The sequence below is a fragment of the Durio zibethinus genome, chromosome 9 (genome assembly GCF_047325235.1).
Source record: "Durio zibethinus cultivar Kanyao isolate XHJ-2024 chromosome 9, ASM4732523v1, whole genome shotgun sequence".
Lineage (NCBI taxonomy): Eukaryota > Viridiplantae > Streptophyta > Magnoliopsida > Malvales > Malvaceae > Durio > Durio zibethinus.
The window spans coordinates 3,404,964-3,425,848 of NC_143170.1; the positions used below are offsets into that span (position 1 = coordinate 3,404,964).

General features: G+C 35.2%; 3 protein-coding genes across 4 annotated transcripts; 1 reads left to right on the forward strand and 2 right to left on the reverse strand.

Moving 5' to 3' along the window:
* Positions 1-1,869: 1,869 nt before the first annotated feature.
* LOC111306852 (serine/arginine-rich splicing factor SR45a-like) lies at positions 1,870-4,942 on the reverse strand. Its single transcript, XM_022904828.2, has 7 exons — positions 4,873-4,942; positions 4,432-4,454; positions 4,258-4,329; positions 4,011-4,122; positions 3,229-3,378; positions 2,493-2,556; positions 1,870-2,281 (listed from the first exon to the last, which is right to left on the reverse strand). The coding sequence occupies exons 2-7, from the start codon at positions 4,452-4,454 to the stop codon at positions 2,097-2,099; spliced, it is 606 nt and encodes a 201-aa protein (XP_022760563.1). The 5' UTR covers positions 4,873-4,942; the 3' UTR covers positions 1,870-2,096.
* A 494-nt stretch (positions 4,943-5,436) lies between these two features.
* Positions 5,437-12,568, reverse strand: LOC111306799 (beta-adaptin-like protein C). The gene is made up of 15 exons (XM_022904735.2): positions 12,391-12,568; positions 11,669-11,866; positions 10,713-10,826; positions 10,322-10,572; positions 9,823-9,958; positions 9,532-9,711; positions 9,306-9,398; positions 8,975-9,186; positions 8,765-8,828; positions 8,496-8,675; positions 7,757-7,849; positions 6,891-7,315; positions 6,453-6,642; positions 6,182-6,385; positions 5,437-5,965 (listed from the first exon to the last, which is right to left on the reverse strand). The coding sequence occupies exons 1-15, from the start codon at positions 12,475-12,477 to the stop codon at positions 5,666-5,668; spliced, it is 2,727 nt and encodes a 908-aa protein (XP_022760470.2). The 5' UTR covers positions 12,478-12,568; the 3' UTR covers positions 5,437-5,665.
* Positions 12,569-12,989: 421 nt separating this feature from the next.
* LOC111306811 (general transcription and DNA repair factor IIH helicase/translocase subunit XPB1-like) lies at positions 12,990-19,231 on the forward strand. Of its 2 annotated transcripts, none has more exons than XR_016345023.1 (20): positions 12,990-13,121; positions 13,211-13,254; positions 13,339-13,414; positions 13,511-13,679; positions 13,778-14,000; positions 14,102-14,158; positions 14,690-14,833; positions 15,251-15,331; positions 15,459-15,546; positions 15,904-16,241; positions 16,337-16,412; positions 16,486-16,679; positions 16,928-17,091; positions 17,179-17,251; positions 17,711-17,824; positions 17,957-18,037; positions 18,127-18,199; positions 18,427-18,510; positions 18,585-18,727; positions 18,884-19,231. XR_016345023.1 is itself a non-coding variant. In XM_022904757.2 (20 exons), exons 1-20 carry the CDS (start codon positions 13,112-13,114, stop codon positions 18,978-18,980), a joined length of 2,316 nt encoding a protein of 771 aa, XP_022760492.1. In that variant the 5' UTR covers positions 12,990-13,111; the 3' UTR covers positions 18,981-19,231. The 2 variants fall into 2 exon arrangements, 1 of the variants encoding a protein (XP_022760492.1); XM_022904757.2 differs by having other exon boundaries at positions 18,140-18,199.
* The last annotated feature ends 1,654 nt before the right edge of the window (positions 19,232-20,885 follow it).

The window sequence follows — 20,885 nt, forward strand, 5'->3', positions numbered from 1 at the left end:
ATTTTATTTAATTTATTTTATGTATGAGTAAATAATAATTTAAAATATAATATAATTTAATGTATATTATTATTCGATTAATTTAAAAAATTAATCAAATTAATTTCGATCGTCTAATTTTTAAAATTAAAAAATTACGTTCGATTAATAAAAATAAAATAACATAATTTGATCATTTTGATTTTAGATAATTTAATTTAAATTTTATCAAACTGATCAAACGAACACTCTTATTGGTAAGGTGAAGTTGGAGGCTCCGATTGCATTGATGAATTATTTGGTAGACAATTTTCGGTACATTTGAACTCTTTCAATTGCATTAGAATTCAAATAGTTTATTGGACATTCAAAAGTCCAGTGAAAACAGTCCTCCTTACGGGACTTATATATATATATATATATATATATATATAATTTTTTGTTAATAGTTTTTTTTTTATTTCTTTTAACTGCAGGGCATGGACAACTACATTGTTTTTTTTTTGTTGTCTTCTAATCTATGTTCACAAATGTCTTATTCCAAGAGCTGTTTACAAGATGTCCGACAACGATATTGAACGGTTAGGATTCAATCGATTATCTCAGACACTGTCGTCCCTTTGGCACTGGCAACTTTGTCATTTAGCACACTATCTAAAAGCCAAGCCGCTGATTTGTCCCAAACAAAGGCAAGCCGATGACCGGTTGTTCCGTGAACGGAGGAGCCAACAAGTACACGTGTCAGTGACCCAGCTGTCGAATCTTATGCTAGCAAGTAAAAATCTATATAATTACACCTATACATACGGATAAAAGTAAGGGAAGTTTAGGATGTAATCAAACAAAGTTTTGGATGAATAGTTGATGAATATGTTTGATTTTTATTTTTTAAATATTTGTTTATTAAATTTAATAAATAAATTTAATTAATATTTTTATATTTATTTATTAATAAATTAAATATTAATAAAAATTTGTTTGATTGATTTATATTTATAAACAAATTTATTTAAGATTCATTTAAAATTTATTTATTTTTATTTATTTATTTATTATTAATTTGTAATAATAATATTATTATTATTATATATATTTTTATTATATTTAAAAGTTTGTCTATATTCATTTAAAATTTATTTGATTATAAATTATTTATTATTTATATATTTATAAATATATTTAAGAATAAATTTATTTAATTTAATTAAATCAAACACGAATTAAATGTAAATATTATATTATTTAAATAAATTAAACTCAAGCAAATAAAATAAATTTTTTTACTAAACACAATTTAAATAAATAAATCATAAAAAGATATTTAGTCGTTCATGTTTGGTTGGATTAATGCCCCAGAGAACTTTTCATGCTGTTTACAAACTTATGGTACGCCAAAAAAAAAAAACTAAAAAAGTTATTTTACTTTTTGCTAAAAAAGAAATTAAATAAATTGAAAATTGATTTGAAGTCCGCCCTTGCAGCAGCTGGAGCACACCCCGTTGCCCGATTCCAGATTTTATGATTCAAAGTGTGGGGCGCTTTTCCTCATCCCAATTGTTCCTTTTTTTCTTGTTTTTTTTGGTTTTTCCAACTCTTTTTTATTTTTAATTTAATTTTTTTTTCAACTGCCAACCATTTAAAATACTTTCGCTTCAAATACAAAAAATCTTTGCAATTCAAATTTCAAACTTACCCAGCCATGTCAAATTTACTCTCAAAAAAGCCTTTATTGCTTGATTGCTTGCTTGCTGCTGCCCCCCGAATATTCAAATGTTCACACAACACATTCTTTCTTGCATTTTTGAAGAAACTTTCAACTTTACTTGCATCCTTTTGGATTAAAAACGTTGAGATACCCTAATATATCTTCATCTCTTGACAATTGCAGCATTTCCCAAATGTTTCTGGGTTCATTCTTCACCAATCATCATCATAGATAATTGCGAAAACAAATACAAGTTAATGTCATACAATGTTTTGGTTACATCATAATACAAATATTCAAGAGAGATGAGATAAAGGGCAGTAATTATAATGATCCCACATTCGTTTATCCAATGAACTACTTACTAAATAAGTGAGATGGCAAGATCACTTAATATGAGAATGATTTTCTCTCATCTACGATATCCACCACCACCACCAGACATGGAGCGCTCTCTGCGCCTCCTATACGAGTCAGAATAATCTTTTCTCCTACCATATGGAGAATGAGAACGTGATCTTCCTTGCCTACCCCTCGGATAATAATCTCTATCAGATCGTCGAGGTGAGTAGCTACGAGAACGTCTGCGACCTTGTCCTGCATATATTTGGCAACTTGATCAATGCATAAGAATAATCAACCAAGACAAAAGATGTTCAAATGCCCTACCTGTTTTAAAGTCAACAACATTTTATAAGGAAAAGGGGACAAAAATTGAACATGATCAAAGTTTCAAGACAACATGATTCGAAAACATCATAAAGATCTTCTAAGAAAATTCAATAGCAAGAGTGATTCTAGTATCTACCTCTTCCGTCTCGAAACCCCTGATACCTCCCAGGAGTCGGTGTTCTTCCTCGGGACCTTTTTGCCTACGTTGTTAGCACAAAAGCAAGTTAACATATGGCACATAAAGCAGGCAGGTATATTTACTCAAAACAATTATTGTCACAACATGCAAAATTTCAAACTAACTTTCACATTATAAGATGATCCTGGAAGTTGCCCACATTGATGATATAGACATATGCCAGGGGGTCTAAACAACCATCAAGAAATTTCTAAAATATTAAACAACCATGCATGCCTTGAGCTGTTACAGCAAGCAGTTCAAATGTGGGCTGAATGATCTTTTAAACCGTCCTTTTATTGTAATGAATAAGAAAAGATATTCACCTTCAAAGAACAAGCATGAAAAGATAAAAAAATTGATGTAACATGTATGTCTTGAGGGTATTTCAAAAATGACACAGAACTTATAAACAGCTTCTCCAGATACTGTTACTGATGTAGAAAAGGTAAAATGGGGCACACAACCCTCAGCAAAATAGTCGAGTTTGGAATGTCGATGCGGAACTGATGTCGTGAGAGGGTACAGTTGAACTGTTAAGAGCTTAGATTTCGATGGAGCTACACATACAAGACCTGCTGCCAAAATTTATCAGGCAACACTTCTGAAGAAAGCATAATTTTAGATAAAATTCTATGTAAATGTTTTAGCCTCACTATGAAACAACTATTAGATCCTTGCTATAAGTTAATACCTTTTCCACAGTGATTAATCGACCTTCAAGAATTGAACGATTCAAATACTTGATGCAGCGGTCTGCATCCTCAACAGTTTCCATGGTCACAAAAGCAAATCCACGAGAATCTCTGGTGCGAGGATCTGTAACAAGATGGCACTCCACAACCTGGAACAAACACTCAAGTCAGGTGATATAACTCCATAGACAGATCACCACCACAGCCTAGAGCCGCTTATAGTTCCTAAGGCGAGTCTTGTTTTAACGTTTTATACTTTTCTGTTATCATGGAGGTTCTACAAAGGCAAAGGAACCACTTACACACTTAACTTAAACAAGGTGGAGCAACACTGAGGCTTTGCATGGTAAGAAGATTGAAAGTGGGTTAGGATGAAAAAAATTTTAATCAAATGATTAATCACAAAGTAGAACAGTGTTTATGAAGCTTAATAATTGGATTAACAATTTTTCCATCCTTTTTACCAAGAAAAGCCTAAAAGAAAAATAAAATAAAGTCTCAAGTTTCGTGCTTTAAAAACAGCCAACGCAGCAGCTGTACCAATGGCAAAGAGCCTATATTCAAGCTCGATAATATACAAGGACTTAATAAACTTCAACCACCTTCATTGTAACTACAGTAGAAAAACGAGATATCCTTTTCATGTTGATTTCTCTTTCAGAAAATCATATAGCAACTCGAAGAACAACCCGAAAATTACCTCCTTATAGAAAGGCAAAAAAAGAAATAGGAGCACTTGAAAGAACAAAACGAGTTGTCTTCATAAACAATCACTCCATACCTTTCCTTCATTGCCAAAATACTTCTCAAGATCACCAGTAGTAATCCTTGTGGATAAGCCAGTTACATATAAGTTATTTCCAGGATTGGCTACATCCTGAGAGTCACGACTCCTGGGGCAATAGAAAACAGATTAACACAACAATTTTAACTGCCAAAAAGAAAAAGCTAGCTAAAACATGATACTGATATGTGATATGTTACAGGAACCAACGTATTAAGATAACTAAATAGCTAAGGTTGCATACCTAGACCTGGAGTGACTCCTTCGAGACCTTGACAGTGACCTTAACCGACGTTCTCTTCCCGGTGAAACTGACCTGAAAGTATCATTTTGAAGGAAAATTCAATTAACTTACATCAAAAGAAAATGACCTTTAAATTAGAAAATGGAGATTCTTTAGAGAATAAAAAAAGCTCACTTTCCTTCCCTTGAATACGTCATCTGCAAATACAGAAGAAAAAAATTCAAATTTAAACACTAAATATGCAACTATTTTAACGCAAAACTTTTAAACCTTCCCATTCTTTCTCTTTTCATTATTTTCTTAACTATCAGACATTTTCTCAGCAAACAAACACAAAAATTTCAGCCTTTGAAGTTATAACAACAAAATACTCATGATTTTCCATTAAAAATTACATAATATTCATGAGTTTTGTTGCTTGAATCTTGATGTTAGAACAAAAACGAAAAAAAAAATGACACTTATAACTCAGATCCACGGCCATAAAAACACTAAAAATCTTCGAAAGTATAGGGTATTTTTTTCTAATTATTGCTATTTTACTAAATTGGACAGGTTTTAAACAGTCTAACGCTAAAATTCTACAATAAATCGGAGTAAAAATTGAAGACTAACCTTTCGATTAGAGAATTGCCTGAGTCAACTCAGATGCCCTAACTCGGTTATAGCTGGTCCATGCTAAGACAATCGAATCAACCAATATTTTAGAAGAATAAAAAGGGCAATCGCGAGCATTACGTTAATGATTAAACAATGTGACATGTGCAGTTCACGTGTTAATACCGGATGGATTGGGTTTGTTCTGGGCTTCAATTGGACCCACGATTATGAAAAGTTGTTGAAACAGGAAAATATGACTTTTTTTTTTTTTTTTAAATAAAAGATCTTTTCTTACGTATAGCAGTCAATTTTTTGGATAAAAATCTCCATTACTTAAATCTTTCATCAAATTAAGTTGTTTTTAACCTAAGTAATGGTGAATTTTGAAATTTCCATATCCTTTCATTAAAACGAATACTTATTTTACAGCACATTTTAATGTCTTTACTTTTATTTTTAATTTAAACAAACAACAGAAGATTCGAATCTAATTTTTTTTTTTTAAAAGATATGAAGATCCAACAGTTGACTGTAAAAATGGTTTTTCCAGTAAAATACATATAATTAACACACTAAAAATGGAAAAAATTTACAATAAATAGAGATAAGAAACTGAAGTTGGAAGGAATACAGGCAGCAGACATGCAGTGAATTTTTGTTCTTTCTCCCTTTCCTCTTTGTCACTAAGAGAGAAGGGCAAAAGAGGGAGAGATGAACAAGAATGTGAATCCAAAACCTCGGTAGCTGAGATGAATTTTACATAGACTGACAAAATTTATGATATTGCAAAATAACAAAGAGGAAAGAATCAAGACTTCAGTAGTGTCTCAATGGCTTCAAAAAATAGTGGTGCCATCTCAGGATTTGGAGTCTTGATCGCGCACTTGACACCGGGGTTTCCAATTACTGTTGTAAGTTCAATCAAGAAAGGTATACCTCGAGGGATATTGGCAGAGAAGTAGAATACATCCTGATTGGCGTGTTTGCGCTTTGCTATAAAGAACATATTTGATGCAGCTAGTCGGTCGAGGGTTGCTTCTGCACTGCTCATCACAATGCCTGGAAATTCTTTTAGGACCTCGTTTGAATCGGGTAGTGACCTCCATGTCTGCATAATGCGAAGAAATCATTTAATTTCAATTGCTAGAACCAATGATATCAAAGATTTGGGGGGAAGATCGAGCGCTGCAAACATGACAGATGGTCAGCCATGCTCCAAAGGACTTGGTGAAAGACCCTTTCAGCAGTGATCCTCCTTCATGATGTAGGGCTTTGACAACTTTGTAGCACAAGAAGCCAAAACAACATGAAACAAACTTCTTACCTCGAGAAAACTAGTTCGCTCCATTCTCCCATCCTCAGCAAAGAACACATGCAACAATATTTTATCATTGAAGTACCAGACCGGCTGCTGATTATTTTTCACAGCAACCTGCAGAAGAGAGCTAGGAGGACCAGCAGACATATTCTGAAACAATAACATAGGCAGCAATGTCCTTGCTGATGCTCCCGGTGCCAAAGGGGGAACCTGAGAGACAGTATTGATTAAACCCCAATAATGTAATAACAAACTAAAGAACACAAGTCATAATTACCTGAAGAGGTCCAGCAGCTGCCAGACCCAATGAATTCTTGTTAAACTGAATCAGGAATCCATCAAGCGTGATCTGTGAGTTATTCTCAAACAGTAAACTGTAAAATATTTGACCATCCTGTCGAGCTAACTCTGCACTGATTTGCAAACCCTGTCCAGTTGATGCTGGCAGTAAAATAGGCAAAGGAGGGCTACAACCAAGGTAAAACAAAAAAAAAAAAATTAAGTGCAACATATTGGCATGTATGTATGTATATGCTAGAAGCATAACTCCAATAACATAAGAAATCAGTGAAAAGCCAGAAACTTGTTCTGCTGTTAAAAATTTAAATATTTTTAAAAACCATTTACCACATTCGCAGCAAAATATTCTTGTGGCCAAAAAGAGACTTTTATCTGAAAAGCTAACAACACAATTCATGCATTCCAGCATACTTACCCAGAAGGTGTGGCCGGTTGATCAGCAGGGACAATTGCATTGTTATCAAGGCCAATCAGATCCCCCAACAAATCGGGCACTGGAGCAGCTGGTGCAGGAGCAGTTGGAGCTGAGGCTGGGACTGGAGCTGGCTGCATAGCTGCAGAATATGGGACACCACTTGAACTAGTCGGTGGTGATGCACCACCATAAGCAGCATTAGAAGGTGATTCAGAATAGCCTCTTTCATTGCCATCAGGGTAGTCATCATCCTCAGTTCTTTGAGTTGCAGTCTTCACACGGGTTACAAAAGCATCTGGAGGTTTGTGATACACAGAAGATAGTGTAGCAATATTGGCAAGAAGCTCATCAAGAAGAGATTGGTCCAGCTGGTTTGAATCATCACTGATCACTGGTTTCTCAGCTAACACGACATCCTTAGCTGCCTGAGGGGAAAAATAGAAAGGCTCAACTACATTAACTTACAGCATGTGGTCCAGACATACCTCTAAATGACACATTCTTGTCAGCAATGACACCTGCATTCAACAATGGGTATCTATTGCAGCCTCTATACCTAAGAATTGAGGATTGACAGAGAAGGCCACCACATTGAGACAGAAAAAATTCTTAAATAAAAAGATTATGCAGACATGATGAAAGGAATTCTAAAGCTCAGCTTAATCTTATAGTATGGCTGACTTAAAAGCAGTACTCAGTAGATGAAGGCACTTAAAGCAAAACACTTATCCAGCCCTTCCCCTCAAAGGTAAGAAAGGGAAATTAAAAAAAATTAAAGATGTCTATGTAGTGAAAAATGATTCCTCAAAATTTAGAGATTAAATTCATAGAATAATGAACTGCAAGTGGTTAGAGTAAAATCACACCTCAGGATCAGTTGATAGAAGGCGCCAATAAATGTATGCACGATCCCGTAAATCAGGATTGTCAGTTTCCAAAGTAGCATTATTCAATACAACCTATAAACAGACCCCATACAACAAAAATTAGCTGGGAAGTGATGTCTCAAGATAATACACACGTAGCTAAGTAAAAGAAGTGAAAGATACTACTAAAATTATGGCAACTGCAATGTTGATAACTCTAACGATAATACTTTATGCAATTTTCGTTTCAGGCAACTAAGATCTTGCATTGGCAAAAGGATACACAAGCAGTAAAATAATTCTGAAAATCACAAACTATATTTTTTCCCTGAAAAATCAATCTCTTTGCACTAGATAGAGATAGATGCATGGCCAAAAACACTTACATTGATAGAAATAATCCTTTAGACATCAAAATATTTCATAAACTACATCAACAATTAGCAGTTAGCAGCTTAGCACAACTTTCATAACCAGATAAATAAGGCAAATGAAGGCATAAATTACGTAATCTATGGTGGGAAAAGTATGATAGTATGTCTGTTTGTTTCCTATGAAAATGATACTGCCTGCAACCCCCTCTACACATATAGAGAGAAATCAGACAAAAATATTTTTGGGTAAAAATAATGTATAATCAAAGAAAATAACCATTAGTGAAATCCTTGCATATGCAAACAGGACAAAGCAAGAACAGATAACTGACTGAAAATATGCATGAATAACGGAAATGCAAGACCTGAATCATCTGCTGTGGGCCTTCAGTTGGCTTCTTAAGAAAAAGTTTGACTGTAGCAGTTAGCAGTTGCAGTTGCACTTGGGGAGGCTCTTCAGGGAAACTCTCCAAGAAGCTTTCAAGGAGCTCATCAGCATTGTCAATTCTTTCAGCATATTCTCCAATTATCCATATCATTGATGCCTTAGCAGCGAGGAGGTAAGAAGAGGACAAAACATGAGCTAACAGAAAACATTTTACTAATAATTTTGTAACTTGTGACACGAAGGTACCTTAGCTTCTGGTTCATCTAAAGTGTCTAAGCTCTCACAGAGGGTTGCAATGATGGATTCATACCTGAGAAGGTTAGTAGGAAATCATCAGCAAGGCTTTGAAGGTGCAAAAATGAAGCTTCTATTACTATTAAGAAATGTAATGACATGAGTTTTATATTTTGGATTATATTGCAACACAAAATTTTAGAAAAACAAATTGGGACCTACGTGTTAGGGTATCTTCTAAAGATGTCTTTGATAACTATAATAGCCTCTTGAACAACATAGTTTACTTTAATCTTGATCAACTCAAGCAGAACACTGATGCACCGTTCAGCTGCTCTCTCCAACTTGATAGCACAGCGACCGATGGCACGAACAGCCTTTCTCACAAAATCTACATCTACTTCTGTGGCATATTCTTTAAACTCCAATAATACCTACAAAGGTATAAAACAAGAGCGTGTACCAACACTAAGACTTTATATTAAAACCAATATGTCTTAAATGTAGGAGAAAAAACTACCAACGAAGTCCATCAGCACCAAAATTTGGATACCTGGTCTATATTCCGGTCAGAAGCAAGCTTTATCATTATTTCTAACTTTTCCATCTTCACATAAATTGGATCATTGTACTTGCAGAAGAACACCTAGCAAGAATAAATAAGCACATAATCAAAGCTATTACATTGAGACTGAAGCATACAAAACAAGCTGTCATTCAAAAATGTGAATGCATGTGTGTGGGCAAGTGTGCACATGTTTTATTCCATATCAATCCACCTTGATTTCATGGGCAAGAATTGTAGGGCGCCTTTGTACTATAAGATTGATATTCCGCAGTGCAACATATTGTATCTCAGGTTCTGCAGAGAGTAATGTCACAAGAGGTGGAGCCATCTTTTTGCAGAGATTTCGAACGACATCAGTGCTAGTGATAAGTTCCATTTGTTGAAGTATCATCTAAAAGGCAATAAGAAAAAGGAGAAGGCACAAAATTATGGAATGTTCATAAGTAGATTGATGAAAGACAATACTGATGTTTAAGCAAATTGATGGGAAACAAAAGTGCACCTTAACAGCTGAAAGCACAACAGCACAATTAGCATGTTGAAGTCGTGGCGTAACTCTCTCCACTATATTTTCTGCTTCACGAGCATCAGCTGCCTTATATCTAGAGAGAGCATCAAGTATAAAAACTTGACCCCACCTGACATGCAACATTACCAAAAAGAGATGGGAAAGGCACAAGGTTACCAGCCAAAACTCAATGAAAGAAACAACCACTAGATTATTAACTTGCTCAAGCTGTCTTGTTGGAAGATTACATATCAGCAACATATCCATCTCAAAAATCATGCTAATTACATAAAAACTTACTTTTGGAAAAGAAATCATAATGTGCAAAAAGATGAAAATATAAAATGCCAAAAATTCTATTGATATCTACTTCGTGCAGCAATTAGAAAGACAGCTCAACCTCATTGCAATGCCCTGATTGTAGGTAATCATTTTGAATTATCAAATTAAAGGGGGTGAAGCAAGGCCATACTTTTCAAACCTTTGAACTTACTCTGTGCATTCATTAAGAGCAGTAAGAAGCTTTGAGAGCGTGTGACTAGTGATTTCAAATATTGGTATACTAGTATTCTCTTGGATCTCAGCAAGAGCTGCCACAGCATTAGCTACAACCATTGGATTGTTGTCAGATATCAAGTCCTTGAGAGATTCCAGAAAACCCCTATCCTCAACTAACTCAGCATTTATGTCATACAGTTTAGCAACACATATGGCAGCTGTCTTGCGAACATAAGGATCATCATCCTGTTAAAATATTATACACGGAAAGAGAAATACATAATAACTGGTGTGACTTGCATAAAGCAAGTTTATGATATTGTTGGAAACAAAATAACCAAATGAATTGCTAAAACTCGGTACCATATACTATAACAGGAACTGACCTTAAGGCACCTTTGAAGGGGATCACAGAGATATTCTGTGATCTTATCAACACGGATGCACCCCATAGTCCGAACAGCCAAAGCACGAATGAGAGGATTTGGATCCTGTGAATCCTGCATATGTACTCACATAAGCAAAAGTTCATTAGAGATTCATAAAGCATCATTACACTAAACCTTAAACAAGCATAACATGTCATCCTAACTCCATATTGTGCTTTATATCTTTGAGGCAGACACGATGACAATAGGTAGGACAGAAGTGCCAATTTTTGAACCTCTTCTTTTCCATAATAAAGGCATTTTCAACCACAAATATGCATGCGACAAATTTGCAATTGTCCAATGTGTTAATGTGTTCATATAAGAAGAGACATCTTGTATTAGAAAAGAAACTCTAAAAGCCCAAATACATGTACTTGTATCAGAAGAGAAATGCTGTGATAATCACATTACCAATGACTGTTATTTTAACACTAAAAGATATCAAAGTTTCTATTCCCCAAATAATAAAAGAAAATCAGCACAAGAAGAAGTGAAATGTAAAGACCGGAGTTTTATAAGCTATTTACTCATCTATGTAACTTCCTTTGCTACTTAAATAGATTTCGATTGACTATCAAATTAATAATATGATAGTGTACTACTGTCCTAGGACAAGAGATATCTTAGGTCCTGTAAGCAAACCCCAAATAAAATAAATCCATTTCTCACAAATAGTTGACAATCACTTTCAAAGTCTGAGGAACCCCTTACTAGATTCCTAAAAGGTTTGAGGCTCAGAATACACAGTTGGCATAAAAATATGCCAGTATCTTAATCAACAAATATTTTTCTAATTCTACATGTTTATATCATGGTAAAAGCAACATCCATGTGAAATGAAAAAAAAAAAAAAACTCTTTCTTTTAAGCCATGATAAATAGTAAAGATAAAGGGCTTAATAAATTGCAAACCTTTACAAATGTATTTACTGCAAGAATTGCAAGGTCGGGCTGGCTTTTAGCATAATTTATAAGGTACAAATAAACTAGCTTTTTAAGCTCCAAATTCTCTGTTTGCATGCAATTCACTACGTCTGTGAACAGTGATGATACATCCTTCCCAACTGTCATTGCAGCAATAACCTTCTTTACAGCATCTTTTCTTTTATCCTTCATAACACCGAAAAGAAAGGCACAATTACAATCCCATAAGATGCGAAAATAGAGATGTGAAAATATGCATTCAAATTCCAATGCTCACAGTTTCCAGTCCTTAGACATGCTAAGAACCACAGGATTAAAACTAGATTAAACCTAAAAACTTCTTCGCTAAACACGTTTAACTAGAGCAAAACCGAGAGACTAAAATTGTATTAAGGTTAAAGTTAAATTTTTACTCAGATAAATCAAGTGGTATTAATCCTAATCAAGAAAACTGACCCTTTCTTTCGAATTTCCAGATATTTTTCATAATCCGAAATTGATACACAAAAAGCCTAAAACTTACATAACTAAGACATAATTAAGCAAATTTACAGCTTCAAAGAACAAATCGAAGCGTAAAACCAATAGATCTAACGGAAAACACGAACTAATCCGCCAAAAAGATACCAAATCGATAACCTAACGAATAAAAGAATCAGATCAAGAAAGGAATCGGCAAGAAAGATGTCGACGGATTGATAAGTATGTACCTTGTACTGAGAATTGAGCTCTTCCTTGAGTTCAGGGATTTCTCCCTTCTTCGTCGTCGAGAAGTACTTCGAATCGTGACCGCTCATTTCTCACTCGAAGAGATCTCCTCTTCTTCTAGTTGTTGATTGGAGTCGACGAAGAAGAAAAAGTAAACAGAAACAATGGCTAACAACGGCCAGACAGAGTAGACCAGATCGATGGTTTTTCTAAGAATCGGAAAGCCATTTTTTGGTAACCGGACCTGTTGTTGGGCCGATTAATAGATCCGTTAAGTCCAAACTTTATTCAGATTAATGGGAAAGAAAGCAGGCGCGTTTTTTAGCCGCTTAAAAAATATAGACAGTTGTCCAAACCCCAAACCAAATTAGGGTTCTTTTGGGCCGAGGGATTGGGTTGTGAATGAATAGTAAATCCTTTTATTATTTTTAAGTAGCCGACTTGTATGCTGCTTTTTGGGTCATGACGGGGCCATAAAGTCCAAATCTTAATTCGAACAACGGTAACAACAGACTACCTCTAAACGCTGCGTTTGGAGATTACCGGTGGATTCGAGGCGGTTGGCCTATAAAAGGATTCGGCTTTTCTGAAATGACTTCTTAGCATTTCATAGAGTAATTCTCTTACCAGGCAACGGAAGTACTGAAAAAACAAGAAGTAGAAAACGTTTCATCTCTTGGACTCAAACCAGAAAAGAAACCTTTAACACAGATAAAAGCAAAGATGGGACATGGTAATAAAATAAAACAAAAATCCTTCAATTTTTCTTGATTTATTTTTTCTTAGATTTTGTGTGAGTTTTAAAATTTAATTGATTCTCAGGCGAAAGGGGTCGACCTAGCAAGAAGCTTAAATTTGCTGTCAAGGTCATCCGAATCCTCTACTTTTTGTATAAAATTTATGGGATTTATTTTCTTTTCTTAATTTTTTTTTTTTTGGCTTTTTTGCAGGATGATCACAGGAGCTCAGCTGTTGAAGATGAATATTCCTTTTTTCCGGATGAAGGCGATGACGATTCTCGTGATGGTACCCATTTCTTTGTTATTTTTGCTTTCCAATCTATCTGGATTGAACTTGAATTGTTTGGGACAAATTTTTAGTTGTTTTGTCATTAATTTGAAGGTGAAAAAGAAGGAAAGAAGAGAGATTTTAGCAAATTAGAACTGAAACTCGATCATGATAATCGGCCATTATGGGCTTGTGCTGATGGGCGTATATTCTTGGAGACATTCTCTCCTTTATACAAGCAAGCTTACGATTTTCTCATTGCTATAGCTGAACCTGTTTGCAGGTATTGACTGCATGATCAAAATGTGATTTTAAATTTTATTGCATGCTCATTGGATGTACCTTTATATGTTTATGGATGTCAATTTTCAATTTATCTAGGCCAGAGTCAATGCACGAGTACAATCTAACACCGCATTCCTTGTATGCTGCGGTATCTGTGGGTTTGGAAACGGAAACTATTATCGCTGTGTTGAATAAATTGTCCAAGACTAAGCTTCCTAAAGAAATGATTGATTTCATACATGCTTCTACTGCTAATTATGGCAAAGTGAAGCTTGTGCTTAAGAAGAATCGTTACCTTATTGAATCCCCATTTCCGGAGGCAAGTTATATGTTCTTTTGGCGTTCTTGGTAATTTTATAGTAATTTATTGGAATTTACGGGTTCTTTGGTATTGATTTTTGGTGATGTTGATCCTTGCAGGTACTAAAGAAACTGCTTCGAGATGAGGTTATAGCTCGAGCAAGGATTGTTTCTGAGGTTTGTTACATAAAGTAAATTGATTTGATTTATTTTGTTTAGTTGCAGTTGAGGTATAGGCTCAGCCTTCTTTTAATGTTTATGCTGTTCTCCCCATTGAAAGCCATATTTTCCGAGTAAAGCTTGCCTAGCTCTTGGTCTAAATGATAATTTCTCATTCAAATCAGTTTCTGCCCCGTACCCGCCATATACTCCTTCACTTAAAGGTCTCAAGCTACTTCTGCATAGTGTTGTCTTAGATGCCAGCCATGAATAATGATTTAGGAGAAACATTTTGAAAGAATAACTGAGACTCAAGTGGATCCATTTGGACCATTATCTGGAGGTGTCCTCCACATGAGTTTCTATAGGGATTGTTTATTGTTAAGTTGCTTGGTTCTTTGATTGTCATTTTTCTTCTAGATGCTTTTCAATTATTTTTTTAACTTTCATTTTCTTTTCCTACTTTCTAAGGAGATGTTCTCTTCTCCCTTTATATATTTTCCCCTTTGTAATTGTGTCTTTAATCAATCCATCATTGGTGCTATACAGAGTGCACATGGAAGTGATGGATTTACAATCAGCAAAACTGCGGGTGAAATTGAAACTGGCCATGATGGTTTGCTTAATGAAGCAGAACTGGCAGCTGCTGCTGAAGAGAAAGAAACTCACGCATTTGAAATTGACCCTTCTCAGGTATTTTATTTTTGAATTTTGTTTGACTTCATATTTCAAGTTCAAGTTGTGTGATTTCCTTGAGGATATGATTGTTAGCGTGCTAAACTTTCAACTAATTAGAAGTAAAGCACTTCAGGTAGAGCGTGCCTGCAGAGGCTGCCTTATTTTTTTCATTGCTTTTATGGCCAACCTATATGTTCGTTTCTGAGTTCTGTTTAGCCATCTTTAAGTTTGTGCATTCTTATCTTGTGATATCTTATCATAGAAATAAATCAGTGATGTTGAAATGAATATCATTAGATGAACCATACTATTGGAAGATGCTTTGCTCATGGTTTGTTGCAAATTAATACTGTTGCAATTTTTCCACTGACCTTTATAAAATGAGATTATGCTACATATAAGTATTTTACGTTGTGCTTTGTCCATTGACAGGTTGAAAATGTAAAGCAACGATGCTTGCCAAATGCTTTAAATTATCCAATGTTAGAGGAGTATGATTTCAGAAATGACACTGTGAGTTACATTTATCATTTCCTTGACTCTAAAAATAAAGTGGCTTTCAATGAATGGTGGTAACTGAGTTCATATTATCCAGATCCAGATATTATCTTGAAGTTTTTATTGTTTCTTTGACTTGTAGGTCAATCCTGACCTTGACATGGAACTGAAGCCTCATGCACAGCCACGACCATACCAGGAAAAGAGTCTTAGTAAAATGTTTGGAAATGGTGAGATTATCTATATTATAATTTGTTCAGCTGGTTGTTATTGTGCTTAGTATTCTCAAATTTTATTGATGACACCTTAACTTCTTCAATGAAAGAATTATAGGCCTTTTTTAGCTTAAAATTTTCTGTATTGTTGTTCTGTCACTTAAAAGGTACAAGAGCAATGCGGAGATGACTTCTTGGTTGCTAGAGCACTTTTGGCATTCTATTTTAGAAAATTATGGAAATACTTTAACTTGTTTTTATTTCACATTTTGGACAAATATAATGCAAGAGAACTCTTATTGTTTTTTTGTTGGCTTCAAGTTAAGGGCTGGACTTGAGACAATTCAATTGAATTTCAATATGGTCATGCAGGTAGAGCAAGATCTGGCATTATTGTGCTACCTTGTGGTGCTGGAAAGTCTCTAGTTGGTGTTTCTGCAGCAAGCCGAATAAAGAAGAGTTGTCTTTGTTTGGCAACAAATGCAGTTTCAGTGGATCAATGGGCCTTTCAGTTTAAGCTCTGGTCAACCATACGGGATGATCAAATTTGTCGTTTTACATCTGACAGCAAAGAGAGATTCCGTGGCAGTGCTGGAGTGGTTGTGACAACATATAATATGGTTGCTTTTGGTGGTAAGCGGTCTGAAGAATCTGAAAAGATTATTGAAGAGATAAGAAACAGAGAATGGGGACTGCTGCTCATGGATGAGGTAATTATTAATTGACATTATTCATGTCATTTCTGTACCTATAAGGAAAATTTTCAACTTTATATGCATTGAGAGAAAGCATTCTCTTCTGGCAGGTGCATGTTGTCCCTGCTCACATGTTTAGGAAAGTCATCAGTCTCACCAAATCCCACTGCAAACTGGGGCTTACTGGTACTTCCTCTTTTTTTTGTTGCTTAATGCATCTTTGGCTCTCAGCCACTGAATATGTGAATCCTATTTGTAGCCACACTTGTGAGAGAGGATGAAAGAATTACAGATTTGAACTTTCTTATTGGTCCCAAATTATATGAAGCAAATTGGCTGGATCTAGTAAAAGGAGGGTTTATAGCAAATGTACAGTGTGCTGAAGTTTGGTGCCCGATGACAAAGGAGTTTTTTGCTGAATATTTGAAGAAAGAAAATTCCAAGAAGAAACAGGTTTAGATATCTAAATTATTCGCTTTTATTTCTTGGTTCTTTATGAGTTTTGCTGTTATTCTGACAGCACTTACTTGGAATTCAATATATTAATTTGCTCATTTAGTTTTGTTTCTTCCTTTTTAAAGAAAACCAGGACATTGCTTTTCAAGTAGTCAATAGTTACAATATCGTTTTTATATAGGATTCTTGAGTTAGTGAATTTCTTCCTTTTGTCACACGTCTAATATTTGTCTCTTGCATTTCAGGCACTTTATGTGATGAATCCTAATAAGTTCAGGGCGTGTGAATTTCTCATACGGTTCCATGAACAGGAGCGTGGTGATAAGATAATTGTCTTTGCCGACAATCTTTTTGCACTGACAGAGTATGCAATGAAACTGCGCAAGCCTATGATCTATGGTGCTACCAGGTTGTTTATGAACATCAATTGTTTACTGAAGTCTGCCTTTTTGTATTATTTTATATTATTGAGTGGCAATCTGCCCGTGATGTGCAGCCATCTTGAGAGGACAAAAATTCTCCAGGCATTCAAAACTAGTCGTGATGTTAACACTATTTTCCTCTCAAAGGTATTCAACACATTACATTTTACTTTTGGTATTGCAAGTGAGTGTAGAGAATGTTATGCGCCTGTGCTTGCAAGTTTGAGTGTTACAAACAAATATTGCACCCATAAAAAATCAAGTTCTACTTTTTCTTTTCTTTTTTTTTCCCCCTCCCCTCCTTTTCGGGTCTGTGTCTGTGTTGGGTTTTGAGGGGGTGGGGGATGGTGATGGGAGGCTTAAATGCATTTGGGCATAATTATTTATTTATTGTTAACATCACCTGCTTTAAGCTGATTGTGAGTTCCTTGTTTTGAGTAGTGTTCTAAATTCTCTTTTTCATGGTTTCAATTACTCCTACTAGGGAACTGGCAACTCTGAGTGTTATGTGATTGAGCCTTGGAGACTGCTAAGTTTTGTTCCCAAGTGGCTTCTTTTGCTTTCGTTCCATGAGAAATGGTCTTATGTTGGTTTTTCTATATACAGGTCGGTGATAATTCAATAGATATTCCTGAGGCAAATGTGATAATTCAGATTTCATCACATGCTGGTTCAAGACGTCAAGAAGCCCAGCGATTGGGACGTATTCTTAGGGCAAAGGTTAGTGTTACAGTTTTATCCTGCATCTGAAAATTTTCATCTTTGCTTTTCTAGCTGGCAAGATACGTTGGCAATGGAATCAGTTGATAAATGCAACATGCATCAATTTTAAATTTTTATCTGGGTCAACAGGGTAAACTTGAAGATAGGATGGCAGGTGGTAAAGAGGAGTATAATGCTTTTTTCTATTCCCTTGTCTCTACGGATACACAGGTATGCATCTATTTTCTTTACAAGGCCGTGGACTATTCTTAAGCATTGTGTAAATGACGGTTTCTTTAACTAAAATAAATGTTTAACAGGTTCTTTTTGCAGGAAATGTACTACTCAACTAAAAGGCAGCAGTTTCTAATTGATCAAGGTTATAGCTTTAAGGTATATCATTTATTATGTAATTTGTATGCTTAACACTTGGTCTACTCTATTGTAATACAAAACTATGTATGTGCTACTCTATTGTAATACAAAACTATATATGTGCTACTCTTGAAAGTAGCTTACACAATTGGTTGCTGTAGAAGCGATTCACAAGGTGCATGAATTGACAAAATTTTAAAGCAAATATTTTAGCATAACAGGATTCTGACGTATATTTTTGACAGGTGATAACAAGCTTGCCTCCTCCTGATGCTGGTGCTGACTTGAGTTACTTCCATCTTGACGACCAATTGGCCCTTCTAGGAAAGGTACTTATTTTTCCTCACTTCTAATTTTTAAGAGGTCATCGAGCTAGTAGTCACTAACAAGTTTTATGCATCAGGTCTTGGCTGCTGGTGATGATGCAGTTGGTTTAGAGCAGTTAGAAGAAGACGCGGATGATATAGCCCTTCACAAAGCCCGCCGTTCTATGGGATCCATGAGTGCAATGTCAGGTGCAAATGGAATGGTCTACATGGAATACAGGTATAACGTCTACATCACTTTTCTTCTCATGCTTTACTTACTATGTCTAGCTTCCCTATAAGATGGCTAAGAGCAAGACCTATTTCTGTAAGTTCTCTTTAACTCACTTTAAATGGTACTTGTTAACTAGCATATACGAATCTTTTTGCTTTGTAGCACTGGAAAGCATAAACTTATTGGGCAGGGGCAGAATAAGAGTAAGCCTAAGGATCCATCCAAGCGGCATCATTTGTTCAGGAAACGCTATGGTTGAGATGAAAACCAAGTCATATTCCGAATGATGATTGTTTTATACCATCTACGAAGGTAAAAGAAGTAGAAGGAAGAGCAGGTGATTTCTTCAGGACTTCAATAAATTGCTAATAACTTTTACGAAATTAGCTAATTGCTTGGAAGTACATAACTATACTCTGTATCTGCGTATGCATTGCGGTGCCTTAGTGTATGAACAAACCCTGCGAATGAGCTTAATGTTATATCACGTATTTCTAAATTTTTGTAGCATTTTGCTGTTTGGATCATAGTCTTGTTTACCAAAATCCTAAATGTGTCTATCTGGAAAAAAGTGAGGGTTGTGCTGATTGAAACCTCCAAAGAAGGAAGACTAAAAAAAAAAAAAGACATGGATGAAAATCAGAAAAAAATTGTTTTTTTTTTTAATAAAAGAGGCTAGTCGGAGAAGAAGAAAATGTGTTGCAGGCATTAAAATTTGAATTTTAAATTTGTTTGATATTATCTTTTAAAATTAATTATACGAATCAATTAAGTTAAATTTAAGATTAAAAAAAGATTGCTTTTTCCTGATCTTTCAGCATAAGTTGATGCAGAATCCAGCATAGGCCTCTACTAGAGCCCAATTAATCGCCATCTGATCATTGATCTTTCTTCATCAATATAAATTAATTCTAAAGGCTCTCTTAACATTGAAAGTTGAAAAATGTTGTTGGTGACTGTCGATTTTCATGAACCTAGGAATAGATAAATACAAAGCCCCAGACGATGGCATTTGCTAAAATGAGATGATCACAATTTTAAAGGGTAATAAGAAGAACAAAGCATCATATTCAACCCCCCTTCAAATGCCAAAACATGTATGAATTTTTCCTTAAAATTCAAGTACCAGAAGAAGAAAATTGACCATCATCGAATATCCATTATATATGAACAATTTCGAAACCTACTTGAAGACCAAGATCATGATTAAAAGCACGAAAGTTTGAAATTTCAAATCAGCCTACAAAATCGATGCCACAGTGTGTGTTCCAACTTGTGAATGACATACAAATTGGCAAAACATGTCAAACAGCTACTTTTGAAAGAAAGTTTTCCTCTCAAAAAGCTACTTGTGTTTGGTTCACAGCAAGTTGTGGTTGTTACTGAGACTCAAATTGGCTGCAGGAACGCTTTTCTGAGGCATGAAATTGGAAGTTGTCACAATCTGGAAGTGGTAAGAAACCCCACAAACGGCACGTTTGAGTCTTGACAGAGAAAAGAGAATAGCTGGATTCCTGTTCTCAGTCTTGGCAAGACCTAGGGGGATCTAGCATTTGACGACCTTTTTAGGGACATTCCCCATGTAGCTTAGATGATGAATCTCACCCCATATAAAGCGAGTTCATTAGTTTTTAACAATTTACAAACTATTGGACTATTTGCTGTATTGGCTAGAGAAAGAAAAGAAAAGCCACCCTCTCTCAGCAAGGCACAAAAGTAAGAAAAGCTTTCTTCATCACCGAGTCAAAAAGGCATGGACCTGTCCTGCTCAAGCATAGTTTCAGCTTCCCAAGTCTTGAAAAGGCAAAAATCTGAGAAATTTAATATCAAACAGGAACATAAGCAATGAAAGGAAAAGAGAAAAGAACGCCAGTGAAAAAGAAACAACAATTCCTCTAGCTTTAACGTGACCATTACCCAAGATCCCCTTTTAGTGGAGACATCAAAGACAATAATTAAATTAAATACTAATATGCAGTAAAGTATGACTGAAGGGAGCAAATCATTTGGAAGTCTCAAAAAAAAAAAAAAAACCAACAGTTCATCACTAAGTAGTATTGTTGTCAGAATGAAACCCTTCCAGGGCTAAGGCTAGCTGCTATTCATCTGGGATGCCATGGTTCAGTTCAGTCCATTGTAATTAGAGCACAATGGCACTTGGAAT

Coding starts and splice junctions, on each gene's coding strand:
- LOC111306852 (XM_022904828.2), bottom strand. CDS start 4,454: ATGACGTATTCAAGGGAAGGAAA. Junction 3,379..4,010: donor ATTTTGGCAATGAAGGAAAG/GTATGGAGTGAT, acceptor TGTTTGTTCCAG/GTTGTGGAGTGCCATCTTGT. Junction 2,557..3,228: donor GATTAATCACTGTGGAAAAG/GTATTAACTTAT, acceptor CTAACAACGTAG/GCAAAAAGGTCCCGAGGAAG.
- LOC111306799 (XM_022904735.2), bottom strand. CDS start 12,477: ATGAGCGGTCACGATTCGAAGTACTTCTCGACGACGAAGAAGGGAGAA. Junction 8,829..8,974: donor TTTAGAAGATACCCTAACAC/GTAGGTCCCAAT, acceptor TAACCTTCTCAG/GTATGAATCCATCATTGCAA. Junction 8,676..8,764: donor TAGATGAACCAGAAGCTAAG/GTACCTTCGTGT, acceptor CTCGCTGCTAAG/GCATCAATGATATGGATAAT.
- LOC111306811 (XM_022904757.2), top strand. Junction 14,001..14,101: donor TTGAATCCCCATTTCCGGAG/GCAAGTTATATG, acceptor TGATCCTTGCAG/GTACTAAAGAAACTGCTTCG. Junction 17,092..17,178: donor ATGATCTATGGTGCTACCAG/GTTGTTTATGAA, acceptor CGTGATGTGCAG/CCATCTTGAGAGGACAAAAA.